Source organism: Vigna unguiculata, chromosome 3 (assembly GCF_037176805.1).
Source record: "Vigna unguiculata cultivar grain cowpea cultivar isolate G323 ecotype 2 chromosome 3, ASM3717680v1, whole genome shotgun sequence".
Taxonomy (NCBI): Eukaryota; Viridiplantae; Streptophyta; class Magnoliopsida; order Fabales; family Fabaceae; genus Vigna; species Vigna unguiculata.
The window spans coordinates 6,487,151-6,501,742 of NC_140794.1; the positions used below are offsets into that span (position 1 = coordinate 6,487,151).

Here is a 14,592-nt window from a genome sequence, read left to right on the forward strand (position 1 = left end):
CCTATAGTGATTTTTCTTCGGTACACAGTAAAAAGATAAGAAAAATAATTAAAGAAGTAATGCATAATATCTTGTAATGAAAAAATAATTAGTATACACATGAATAAAATCAGAAGATGGAAAGTGACACGTGGCGAGAATTAATTGGTTGGAAGTAGTAGCAAAGGAACAAAGATTTTGATCCGAGAAGCAGTGAATTGTTTCCGGACCAAACATTGGGTAAGGAGGGCGACGCGTACTCGCCCTTCCATTCCATTAACAAAACACGCGTGATGAAAGTGAGAAGGTGAGTCAATGAGTGTTGACTATTTTGAGCGTGTGAAAGGCGAGTAGAGAAGTTTGGTACGCGCGGAGAGTGGGTGTGAGTGCGCATTAAAGAGAAGAAAGAGGCGCGTGAATGGGATAGAAGTTACGAGTTACGAGGTGGAGGAGCATGGACAGGTCAGGTCACAGCCATGCCTTGCTTAGACAAATTTGGAGAAAGGCTTATCTGACACCTCATCACACACCTTCAAAATGCATCATGTATCACATTATTTATTTACTAAAATAAAATTTAAAAAGAAAAAACAATTTAATTATATATTTTATGTGAATAACAAATAACTCTTCTTTTCCTTATTTCAGTTTAATGATTTTATTTGGTAACTCGTCTTAAATTTAAATACTTGTGTTTTTACTTTAAGTAAGAGTGTGAATAATTTTTAAAAGTCATGATTAAATTATTAACTAAATTCAAAAGTGGAGGTATGCGCCTAGAAAACAAAGGGTGCCAAATATCAAAAACTTTCCTCTTTGAATTTTTAGAAAACACAACATTCCTAATCCTTTCTTTATTGTCGTTTCCCCTCTTTAAAGAAAAAAACGTTTTTCTCCTTCCCTTGTGCTTTTTTCCTTTAAACTAGCCATTAAAGTGGGAAACATGAACCTTAAGCTAAAGTATTTTAGGTATTTTGGAGTTTGCTCTCTCGCCTTTTAGAGTGTACAAACATGAGAGGGATCTCATAGGAAAAAAAAAAGTAATTTTGCAAAATTGAATTGGTGGTACAATGTTTGGTTTCTACAATAAGGTGATCAAATTATTTTTTAAATATTTTTTTATCCCTTTTTCAATCTATAGTTTTTTAATCCAGAAAGAAGTAAGAAAATTTAGTTTCGTCTATAATTCAAACTAAAATATAAATTAAAAATTGGAGTTAATTGTATTCATCATCTTGCACATTCAATAGTTGACGAATTATTTTATCATAGGAGAGTTTTGATATAAAAAGTTTGAAATCTTGAAAATATAAGAAATTTAGCTCGAAAATACTCGTGATGGATCGTGTGTGTATATATATATATATATATATATATATATATATTTTTTTTTTCATGAGAGGTGAAATCAGTTATCAGTTATGATAGATGTCAAGTATCTGACTTTATTCAATACACGAGTCTTTTGATAATAGAGTCAGATGTCTATATTATGATCGAGAGGGTTGTGTTTGTGTTGTGTAATAGATATTTGATTCATGACGTGAATATATGATTTTGATTATGATAATTATATGTGTAGTTTGTTTTAATTTTCACTAACTTATCTTTGTTTTTTGTTGTGTTATAATTTTCTCACCTACAATGATCATATATTATATGTGAACAATGATTATAACATATAATAAATGATTATAACATATAATAGTAATACAATAACTCATTGAGATGGTAATGTGGATTGTGAATGTATATTTCATTGATCAATAATTTCTCCGATAATTGTAATGCTTTTTTATAAGATATTTTATAAAGAAATTAATTGTACACAAACAAAAAATATACTAATAACTTTTCACATGACAAAAAATTGCATCACTTATATTAAAAGCTGGAACGTAACAAATTTAATTGGTTTATTAAAATAAATTATTTTAAAATAAAAAATCGAAGCAATTAAATTTTCAGGGATTTTAAATTTCTCAGAATTTAAAATTTATTTTGATGAAATTTTCTTAAAAGCTGAGTCGTATCAGTTGGCATGTGTATGTTGATTTTTTAAAAACCTATACTCTGTTTTATTTAACTATTCAATAAACTTGATATTTACAGGTTTACACTTCCTAAATTTAATGTAAATTCATTTTAGTTTGTATATTTAATTAATCAAATTACTTTCAAAAAATATTCCAATTTATGGTTTTATATCTTATTTAGATTTAAAAATATTCACATGATACTAAATGTAATTAAAGAAGACAATAACTTGTATACTTGGTAGAAGGTGTGTATTTATTGTATATTCGATGTATCTGGATTTTATTGTATGTAGTCTCTAACCTTCGTTTTTGTTGAGAAAGATGTTTCCAACTTTGGACTTTATCAATCCTCAGCTCATGTCTTCCTCAGTTTTAATGTTTTGTCTAACGTGTCAAACGAAAATATCTTTGAACTGTTTTTTTTTTTTTTCTGAAGAAAATTAGGTTTTAATGTGGGTTTTTGACGAGAGAATCTTGTAGGATCCTTTTTTCCATAAATAGATAAACAGAACTTTTCTTTTTTCACAATAGCAACGACAACATTTTTTGTTTTTTTGCTCTTATTGTATATTCATAGATTCTTTCTTTTACACTTGTTTCGTGGTTAAATTGATGGAAGAGGATGAATGAAGAGGAAACTGGAATTAGATGATTGGTGGAAAATAACAGAAGAAAAATAATTTAAAAAACTTGGAATTTTAAAGTGTAAAGTGTAAAGTTCAAAGAGATAATTTTTTTAATTAAATTATTAATCTTTATCTTTTATTTATTTGAAACTTTATTTCTATTAGAAAATTAGGTCTTACGATTATCAATTTTAATGTTATAAAATATTATATCAAATTAATAAAAACAATCATGAATAACTGAACTGGAGATCAAAATGACAGATAATTGAAAAGTTGGGACTAAAATTATGTAAAAGGATTGCGACGCCAATTAATAGACTAAAATAAAAAATGAAAAAGACTGAAATAAAAGATTTATAAAATATAGGTATTAAAATTACAATTACGCGGAAAGCATCTCGATCATACAAAATAAATTATGATTTTTTTCTAATTATGTTTTTTCTCATGCCAATTTAGTCATCATTTATAAAAATAAAAATGTATAGATTTATTCTTTTTAATCTAATTTTATTAAATTTATTTAATATTTTAAACGAGTTTTGTAAGTCCTTTTTTACAGTTATATTCTTGGATCTGACCTTTTCGTAGGCCCAAGGTCAGCCCAACAATAGGACCCCATACCCTTTATGCTTCCTTGTTTCTCTCTGTCTGGATTTTCAGAAATAGAGCTCCCTCTTGTCTCCCTCTACGAAGCAAAGTTCTACTAAGACACGTATCATCTCCCATCTCCAAGCTAGTAATATATAAAGGAGATTTCTCTTTTTGTGTCCACTTTTCATTTTCTAATTTTACCCTTAACTATTATTTTAAAAAGTAATTATTTTTTCTTTAACTTTTTTTTTTAAATTTTTTTAATTTTAATTGTTATTCTAAAAACTTTTTTTAAACAATTATTTTATTTAACAACTATTTTAAAATTTATTATATATATTCTAAAAATAAATATTATTAATATTATAAAAATAAAAAAATGTGAATACATGACGACACGACAAGCGCCGTCGTACATGTGTGTTCTCTAGTTTTATCAAATGCAATTTCCTCCGTTTTAGATTTAGTGGATTTGAGATTTAAAGGACAAAGGATAAATATAATTACTAACAAGATTGATAGTGGTAAAATACAAGCGTAACATTACTTTGTTTTATACAGTGAAAAGGGGAGAGAAAATAAATAACAGCAAATAAAACATTTTAATTTTGAGTTTTTTTTTTTAACGAAAACATACGGAAGGAAATAACTATTTTTTGGGTGAAATCTACCATAAATTTAATTTCCCACAAATTAAAGAGAAACAATTATGAAATAACAATGTGCTTTTATCCTGACTTTTAGAAAACAAAATGATGGCATTTCATGTATATTCTTTACGTATTTTGACATTTTTTAATAGACACATAAAAAATGTCTCACTTCTCCTTAATTTCTTTTCTTCTATTTTTGTTATTTAACTTTTTTTAAACCAAATAAGAGAAAAGGGTTAACAATCATTGCCTTTCCTGAAGCATTTTAGATATCTTAAAGATATATCCTTATTAATACTCACTAACTAATTTATTTAGAAATAAAGATAAATAATGTTATTATTGCCTTTTCTATTATTTGTTTCATAGATGTAATTATGAAAGAATTTACTTTTAGGAGTATAGTAAGATTTTAAGGTTAAATGATATTTGTACTTTAAAAGTTATGATGTTGATTCGATATATATCTTAAGTTAAATGTTCTGAAACTGATTTTGAATTGAACTGAAAATTGTAGGATTAATTTATTTATTGACCATGACGTGTCAGTATGAATCTTTGATTCTTTAAAAAAATAGTAATACATTAATAATAATTCATATTAAATTATGTTAAAAAATAAAAATAAAAATAAAAAATGAAAATTAGAATATCATTGTCTAAAAAAAATAATAATGATGGAGGAATATTTTTGAGACTAAGGGAAGGTGGTGGGACCCGCGATTTGTTAGTGTTGGGGATTGGTGGAAGAAAGCTTAGGAAAAGTGTGGATCGAAAAGAAAGAAGAAGGAACGGTGGTGGTGAGTGTCATCACAACGAGGAAATCTCAGTGCCTACTTTTCTCTTTTTTTCTTTTTTTTTTTCTTCTTCAACTTGCCTTAAGCAAACACTGCCAATTCATTATCTTCACACATCCTTTTCATAAATAATATTTCAGTTACCAACACATGCCCATCCTTTCGTGCCTTCAATTCAACTACATTTACTTTAAAAATATGAGTTCAGATTTTTATTAATTTTTTTTGTGATATTTTCGATTGAGTATTAAAAATAATTAAAAATATACTGTATTAATATTTTAAATATTTTTTTAAATAATCAAATTAAACTATTAAACTAATTAAAAAAATATTATTGACAGGATAGTGAGTGAGTTATACATACCATACTCAGTGTCCCAATCCGCTTATAAAATCAAACTAGTTTAAATTGGGTTGAATTTGACCCAATCACAAATAAAACTCAATCAAACTTAATTGTGTTGGGTTTTGATGAAATTTTATTAACTACTATAAACATCTTTATAATTTATAATGTTTATCTCTTTATATATCATCTCATATATTTTTTTTATCTTAAATTTATCAAGTGTTACCATAATTAATTTTCAAATATCAACCACAATTATGATTTAATTTTTTAAATAGGATTTAAATAAAAAAAGAGAGTAGAAATAGCACATCTCAAAATAATTAACATTTATCATCAATCACAAGGATATTTTTTGAAATTCATTTCTTCTAATTTAAAACTAAACGAATCTCTTGGTTTTGATTAGTATATATATAAATATGATTGACTTAACATATAATATATTATGAATATTAGGATTTGTTTGCACATTTTATATAGATGCCTACTGAAGATTTATTGTCTGATATGGAATATTAACTGTTTTTCTTTCAAACAAAATGAGGGTTTTCTCAAAGTTTTATTGTATATTATTGTCTGTTATGGAATTTAATTCACTATCGCATTTGTATATATTTTTAAAATTTTAATTAATAATTAAAAGGGTAAAATTGAAAATAAAATATAAAAAATATATAATCATAAATATAAATAAAATAAATTTTAGTCATAATTAATATTGTGTAAATAATTTTTGTAGATAAAATAAATTTTAGATATTGAAATAAAAAATATTATAAGTATTATTGTGTAATTATAAGTGATTGTTTAAATTTTAAAAAATAGTTATTAAAATAATAAAATTGAAAAATAGTTTTTTTATTATGAATAATTTAAAAAATATTAATTTAGAGATAAAATTAAAAAAACAAAAAGATAACAAAGAAAATACACTCTTTATATATATTAGCAAAAATACATACGATACAAACACATGCGCGACAACCTTTTTGTGTTCATAATTTTTAACTTTTCTAGAAATTTGAATTAAAATGGATGAGAAATATATAATTAACTTTTAAAATAATTATTAGATGTAAAATTTTAAAAAATAAGATATATACACAAAAGAAGTTTTAAAAGAGAATAACGGTCAGTAATACTTTATTTATAAAACAATTAATATTTAAAATAATAACTAAAAATAAAATTAAAATAATTAAATATGGAAAAAATATATTTTTTATATATTGTTATAAATAATTATATATAGAGATAGATAAAAAATGATGGATACCAGAACAATTAATAAAAACTAATAAAAAATGCAATAAAAATAGAAGAGATGTTTCATTAAATTTTTTGAAAAGAATTAGAAATATTTAATTTAAAATTTTTATTTTCTAACATCTGTAATGGATTGTTTGTTAACAAGTGTTGAAAACGTCATAAGATAAAATGAATGAAACTTCAACACGTTCTCCAGTGCATGAATCTTAGTTGTTCTGTCGCTTTTGAAAAGTTCAGAATCAGGTTCAACTGAATTTTCGTCAATGACGGCGCAATTATAGAAATTTAGATAATGTGCGGAAAATCACTAAATTAACACGTATAGATTATAAAATGGACTGATATGTGTAGAGTTTTAAAAATTATAAAAACATTATAAATTATCTATAATAATTTTGTAAATTTTCTGAGAATTAATTTACATAATTTTGGTGAAATAGATTGTAAATCTTAAAATGGGGTAGAAAAATTAAACTAACATATCTTGAACCAAAACATTTATGGGAACTCATAAAAATATACACTATAGAGTAATGTAATTAAATTTTAAAAATAAAGGAATGAAGAACCGTGACTTCTCTTCCAAGAAAAATAAGAGAATAATATATTTCTTTTAAATGTTCATCACTATTCATTGTCATGCTTCTCTTCTTAAAGTAAGAGGAATAATGTTAATTCTTTTATGTGGATCTTAATAAGTTTTTATGTAATTTCGAATTTATTTTATACCGTATTTTTTTATAATCGTCGTTACTTATTTTTTTTTCTTTATATAGCTATAGTGGTTATTTTTCTATTATAATTATTCAAGTTTAATTAAGTAAGTAATTTATTTATTTATTTTCATTTAGTTTAATCTTCAATAAAAAATTATCTACTTTTACTTATGTTGAGAAGCTTACCTTTTATCAGTTAATTTGTTTTTAACTTTTACAATTTACTTTCAGTTATTTATTTTATCTATCATGATATTTATTCTCCAATTAATAATTACCCTTGTTATTATTTGTTTTTCATTTAGTTATAATTTATTTTCAGTAATTAGTTTTTTTATTTATTTTTCAGTTCTTTACGCTTTTGCCATTTAATTTCCCGTTATTTTTTGTCGTTTTAATTAGTTTTTAATAACTCGTTCTTCATTATTTTTCATTTACTTTATTTATTTATAATATCTGCCATTTAGTTTTCTTACTTTAACTCATATCTTACTTCTCATTATTTTCTATTACGATATGTGATTAGTTTTGTTTGATTATCCAACGTAAAAGAAATTCTCAAAATTTGAAAAATGTCATTTAAAATAATTTTCAAAAGCAATTTTAGAAAAAACTATTTTTTTAGTAATTTAAACTAAGAAAATTAAATAAAAAATATATAAATTAAATAAATTTAATCAAACTTAAGACAAAAATACACATATTTGATGTACTATTAGTATTCCCACACTTTTTTATATATTGTCTTGATTTGTGTGTAAATTTTATAAATTATTTAGTAAACCCTAATCCTAACCAATCCCAACAAATTAGATCTTATGTTTAATTCATGGGACTTTGTACTAACCTTGAACTTTTACAAACTTTTCATTAAGTTTTTGAACTCTCTCATTTTTAGTCAATATGAAACTTTAAACTCACATTTAATCATATCATCCCCCTCTAAGTGGATGGATAGATCTTTCTAATTACATCCTAGTCATCTTACTATTTTTTTTTTACCCGAGATGTTGGGTTTTAGACTCGATGAATCTTAACAATTTTTCCTCAATAGGCTTTTGGATCCTTTTTACTTATATAATAATCATTTTACTCATATTTATCTAACGTGGGATTTCACACTCACATAGAATCCTAAATCTCTCATTCTTAGGTTTTTGAGTCATTCTACTTATATAATTGCCATCTTACTCACTTTTATCTTGAGCCCTTGACTTTAAGCCATTCTCCTTACATATATTTAATAACACTCAATTTTATTTGATATGAGATTTCAAACTCGTACTCAATACTAATAATCTTCCCATCAATAATAGGTTTGCGAATCTTTTTTAGTTATATATCAACGATCTTATCATTATTGCCTGTGTGGGACTTTGGTCACATATTGAATACTATCAATATCCTTCTACTTATATATTCATCTTATAAATTTTTACCCTAAACCCTAAGACTTACCCCTTCTACTTATATATTCATGGTACTCATTTTTACCCAAAATCCTAACCCTAAACCCTTTTACTTATATATTAATCATCTTACGCACCATGTTCTTATTGTGTTTCATGAATTTTTACTAGTTGTTCTTATTGGAATGTTTAAATGCTTATTACATATAACTGTGATGCTCAAGGCAATGTTCCTAAGGTGGAATGCTATTATGTCTCTTGTTAGTTGTAGGTTGTATTGGTTATGAGTGCAAAGGTGAAATTATTTTGATTCCGCTAGTAATTTCAGCCACATAGACGATAAATTTATAGCAATAGGAGTTGAGGAAGGTTCATATCTAGAATGATGGTGTTAATCATACTTAGTAGAGGTACTAAAATTACCTTGTCTAGCTTAATGGATGGGGAAAAATTTTCCATTCAAAATATACTTATAACTCTTGATAGCAAGAGAAATCCAGCACATACAGGTGCAAAATCCCATAGCACTAACCAATACATCGGTCCTTCAGAGGTTGAATCTTATTGAGTAATAACGTATATTATATCAGATACAATATGTTGAAATGTTAGATATTTTGTAATTTAGACTATTTTTGCTGAAAATAAAATTATATGAATATAGTCTTTTATAAAACTATAAGTTTTAAATCATATATAGTTTATCACGTTTCTTGTTTATGGTGGTATTTTCTTTTTCTATGACCATGGTTTCTATGAGAACAGAAGAGATTGTAGGATCAAGGGAAAGTGACGTTAATGTTACATAATGATGCTGAATTACAAAGTTAGTCTAGCCTTTTGCACATCTATAATTATGATATTATGTATAAGTTGCTCCATAAACATGTTTATTTTGTAAGATTTTATTTGTCAATTTCTCTAAAAGTTAAAATGGAAGGTTGTATCTAAAATCATGAATGGTTGGTTAAATTGTGTGAATTCATGTCTTGATATTCTCTTTTGTAATTCGTAATTATAGTCATCTTTAAACTGCTATTTTCTTTAGATTAAGAATAAAATAAAAAAATGAAATAAAAATAGAGAAACAAGAAAATTAAAATGTAAATAAAATACAATAATAAAAATAATTTATTTTCAAATGAATAGAAACGAAAAAAGTATTTATTTTCTTAACATAATTTTAGTAATTAAAAAAATAAATTATATATTATGTTATTTTTTTTCTTAACATCAAATTAATTTAAATAAAATAATTTTACATCATACAAAGTTTTTTTTTTTCAGATATAAAAAAAGAAGAAAAGGTTGATTTTCCTATCATTCTGTACTAACTGGGGTGGTTATTTTCTGTCGGTATTATGCCAAATCTCGCCTTTCTTAAATAAATAAATAATAATGGTGTAAATGATATTACATCTCTTCCAATAATTTTTAGTTCTTTACGTCTTCATTTCATTGTTGTTTGCAATGATCATATTGTACTATTTATTCTGCAACATATATCCAACAAACCTCAATTTGTCGAGTTCACAATGAATGATTGATTGCCGTTTTTTATTGAAAGTTAACACATTTGGATGGTGACAACACAATCTGCAAAATTTCAGCACACTAATAAGATTGTCCAAACTCATTAGGGGGAAAGTGAAATTTGTCATGACGACTAATAACTCAATTTTAATGCTAATCTTTGCAAGTTTAGTATTAGTTGGATTTAGATATTTTAAATGAATGGAGGATACATTTTAAATAACAGTTATCAGAAATTGAACTGTTTATTATAACTATGAATTAATTCTGTTATTAAACTAGAGCTTCTTCATCTCAAGTAAAAGGCGTTTTTCAGTTACACCAAAAATTTGCTAGCATCTTCCAGAGCCACGCTTTCAGCAAATATTTTGAAGGGATAATATTTTATAATCTCAAATCATTAACATCCTCCAGTTTTCAATCTGATTTTAGGAATTATTAGTTTTCAAGAGAGAGGAAAATACAAGACAGCATGATATCTTATTGGGAGACAAGATCCCTCAATTTTTTGAAATGCTGTTAGCAGAAATTTTGTATTCTTATCTCATAATTCAATGATATTTGCCCCCTGCCACCAGACAAAGTGTATGTTCTATTGAATATTTAAAACAATTTTTTTAATGGGAAATTCAGCATTCAATGAAATAAGAAATGTTTAATAATTGTAAAGTTTATCTCATTACTTTTAACTAAGCAAAATCAGAGCAAAAGAGAGAAGTATGAAGTAGAGTAATATTACAAAACAAGAGAAGAAAAATAAAGGACTTAATTGATCTATGGTTTATGTTTTGTTCTTCATTTCTTTTTCATTTGTATGTTTATGTAGATCCTGCTTATGACAATGTGACTCCTTTTGGGTAGCATGCAATAATTCGGAAACAACAAAGAGTGATGTTAAATAATGTTGTATAGACAATATATAACTTGGGAAATTACATACCTTCATTACTTGTACAATTTTTCACAAGAAAAAATCTTCAATGTGACTTTTTACTTTCATATGTGATGTTATCCTCCTTAAAGCAACATGAATATCATTAATATTAGGGTGTGATGGATCTCCTCCAACGAAATAATGGACTCTGTTTCCAATCTGCAACCAACTATTAGCACTTTGTTTCTTAACTCCTTGCTCTTTCATCAGAACCCTGATTCTATGAACATCCTTCCACTTGCCAGCAGCAGCATATATATTAGACAGCATAACAAAAGCACCAGAATTATTAGGATCCAAATTCAAAATTCTTGTAGCAGCCAGTTCCCCCAGTTTCACATTTGAATGAACACTACAGGCCGCTAGCACCGCACCCCAGATGCTGGAATCTGCCTTGAATGGCATCTCATGGATTATTTTGCAAGCTTTGTGCAACTGACCTGTTCGACTCATCACATCAACTAAGCAAGCATAGTGTTCAGACCTTGGTGGAATGCCATAACTATGAACCATCAAACTGAATAGATTCATGCTCTCATCGACTTTCCCAGCACGACAACACGCAGATAGTAAACTCAGAAAAGTTATGCCATCAGGTTGAACACTGAGTGTCACCATCTGGTCAAAGTAGGAGCGTGCTTTGTCATAGAGACCATGCTGAGCAAAGGCAGCAATGATAGTGTTCCATGAAATTATGTCTGGATGGGAAATTTGTCCAAAAACTAGCTCAGAATCAACAATGCCACCGCATTTGCTGTGCATAGTAATCAGATTATTACTCACCGACAAGTGTGAATCAAAGCCATGCTTAATTACAAGAACATGCACCTGTCTTCCTTCTTCAAGTGATGCAAGACTGGCACAGGCAATGAAAACTGAAACAAAAGTCACGTCATCTGGTCGCATACCAGTCCTGATCATTTGTGAAAACAAATTCAGTGCCTCTTCCCCTCTCCCATTTTGGGCATATCCTACAAACGGTGAATCGATTGTGAAAAGATGGAATAATAAAAGAAAAAATATGCAATGAGAGAGTAGAAGAAAACAACCTCTCCTCCTCCTGGGAATACATGTTATATTAGAGAAGAAAAAACATATATGTTATCTGATGTATAAAAAATAATCATAACTAGTCCTTGTTTGATTAAAGAGCATCTTTCCTTTTTTCAATATTAATATTACATCATTACATAACAGACAGAGATGATCCATTTTTGTCCAAAAGACTGTTAGGATTTCTAAGGTCTAACAAAGACTTTACATTATTAATCAATATTGATAGAACTAGAGACTTCACTAAAGTAAGCCATAATATATGTAAGAATCAATGAAAGATTTCCCACAGCAACAGCATCTACTCAAGCATGAACCTTGTTTAGAAGATGCAGCATGGCAACTACATCATAATTGCAACAAACAGCCCTGAGATATCCTAGCAATGCTTCCTTGATGCTGCTGACCAAGTCAGACTTTGGCTCTAACCTCTACAATAGGATTATTTTGGAAGAAATGTAGTTTCCTGTGAATAAAGATGAAAATTCACCGTCTTGTCTTGTGAAGATAGATGATTCTCCCTTGTCCGAATTGAAACTGAATGACATTTTTTACTTTGTAGGTATCTTTACTTATACAGAGATTTGGGATGATACTCGAGATTGTGAAAATGATTGTCACCATTTCCCTCCAATCTATTATTGTTAGTATGTTGAGTTTGATGTATGAATAATAATGTAAAAAGGGATGCTTTTTAATAGATCTAACCTAGATTCTGATTTCAACTTAAAATATGGATTTAAGTTAATTCAACTCTAAGAAACCCACTTATAAGATAAGGATTCTCCCACACTTATTTACTATTGTCAAGTTCTATCTCTAATCTAAGCAGGAAAGAGTAGAGTTTTTTCCCAATACCTTACAGAGTCAAACTCAGACTTAACCAAAGGCATGCTAGAATACATGCTCTTGCAGGGTAAAGTTTTCCTTTAATCTTGTTCTAGAAAAGAAATCAAAACTAAAATAACTAGAATCCTAACAACCTACCTTTTTTCGTTAGTGTCTATCTATTTACTAAATTAAAAAAAAAATCGAATTAAAAAACAAAACACTTATCTCAAAGAGTAAGCACCTAATGATATGCCTTATAAGGTATAATAGATTATCTTATCATCTTATTGTTTAACATTTGAGAAAAGGAAAACTCAGAAAAATAAAAATAAAAATCAATAGATATTGGATGGATGTTTGTGTTGTAAAAGGTGTTTCACCGTATTTTTTTCCTTTTCTCAAAATAAAAATTAAAATCACAGACACTGTTCGGCATCAAGCTAAGAACAAGCGGGTACTACACATGTTTCGAATATTATAGATTCGCATACCCGTTATGATTATATTCCAAGAAACGCGATCCCTGCATCGAATCTCTTCAAACAACGCTCTGGCCTCTTCCATCTTCCCTTGTTTACAAAACCCAGTAATCATAGCCGTCCTCGCCACATCATTCTTCTGCGGCATTCTCCCAAACACTTCCCGCGCTTCCTCATACAACCCATTCTCCAGCAACCCATTGATCATCACAGTCCACGACACCGCGTTCCTCCGAGGCATCGCTTCGAACAGCGCCCTCGCGCGCCCAATCCCACCCTCGACCCTGGCGTACGCATCGACCATGGCGGTATACGACACGACATTCGGATGCGGCATCTCCTCGAAGAGCCTCTGCGCGTCCCTCACGCGCCCGCACCTCGCGAGTCCCGAGATCACGGCGTTGTACGAGGCAGCGTTCTTCTCCGGCGCCGCGGCGAAGTAGCGAAACGCGTCATCGAGGTCGTCGTTTTGGACGCACGCGGCAATGATGGAGTTCCAGGAAACGACGTTTCGCAGCGGCATAGAGTGAAAGAGTGTTTTGGAATGTTGGATAAGGCCGTTCTGTGAGTAGGCGGAGAGCATGGAGTTCCACGTGACGACGTCTTTCGTGGGCATTTGGTCGAACAGTTTGCGCGCGGCGTCGACTTTTCCAGCGCGTGAGAGGGCTGTGATTTTGAGATTGGCGTGGTAGACATCGCGAGTGGAGGAGAAGAGCGTGGCAAGCAGAAAGAGGGAGTGGCGTTGTCGTGCAAAGGGTGGGTTTGTCAGCGAAACTGAGAGTATACCACTGAGCATGGAGTGTCTGCAACTCCAACCTTCGTAGTTCCTTTTGTTTTATATATTTCAACCTATCAAATATATCTTACACTAATTATCCAAGTCTTTTCATTCAATAATCAAAATATTACAAAATTTCTTTGACATTTTGGTGATTTAGGAAAAAGAAAATGATTTTTGACTCCTATATTTTGATAAATCTTTTAATTTTTTTTTTTATTTCACAAAAGACACCAGTAACCGGTGGTGGGAAGTGAAGAAGAAGAAAGGCGGTTTCTCACTTTTTTTGATACTTTGGTGTTTCTCTTTCGTTCAAACATTTGGTTTCTGATATTTTGGAAAACATTGTGTAACGCTTGGTTTTCTTTGAAATTTTTCTCTCCTCTTTGTCGAGTGTGTGTGAAAGGGCTTTACAGAGATAATGGTTTTCTTCCATTAGGGTAAGGTGTTTTTTCCTCTCCGAATATTTTTTTTTGTGTTGTGAAGGTTTCTTCCATTTGTGTTGATGTAAAAATTCATGTCCTCCAAAACTAAAATCACTAAC

General features: G+C 28.7%; 1 protein-coding gene across 1 annotated transcript; it reads right to left on the reverse strand.

Annotated features, from left to right (window-relative positions):
• Nucleotides 1–10,862: 10,862 nt before the first annotated feature.
• On the reverse strand, nt 10,863–14,438 carry LOC114175979 (pentatricopeptide repeat-containing protein At5g56310-like). Its single transcript, XM_028060851.2, has 2 exons — nt 13,283–14,438; nt 10,863–11,878 (listed from the first exon to the last, which is right to left on the reverse strand). The coding sequence occupies exons 1-2, from the start codon at nt 14,064–14,066 to the stop codon at nt 10,935–10,937; spliced, it is 1,728 nt and encodes a 575-aa protein (XP_027916652.1). The 5' UTR covers nt 14,067–14,438; the 3' UTR covers nt 10,863–10,934.
• Between the last annotated feature and the right edge of the window lie 154 nt (nt 14,439–14,592).

Excerpts from the sequence above, each read along its gene's own strand:
- LOC114175979 (XM_028060851.2), bottom strand. The coding sequence starts at position 14,066 with ATGCTCAGTGGTATACTCTCAGTTTCGCTGACAAACCCACCCTTTGCA. Across the intron at positions 11,879-13,282 it reads TTGGAATATAATCATAACGG|GATATGCCCAAAATGGGAGA; the intron begins GTATGCGAATCT and ends CACCGTTTGTAG.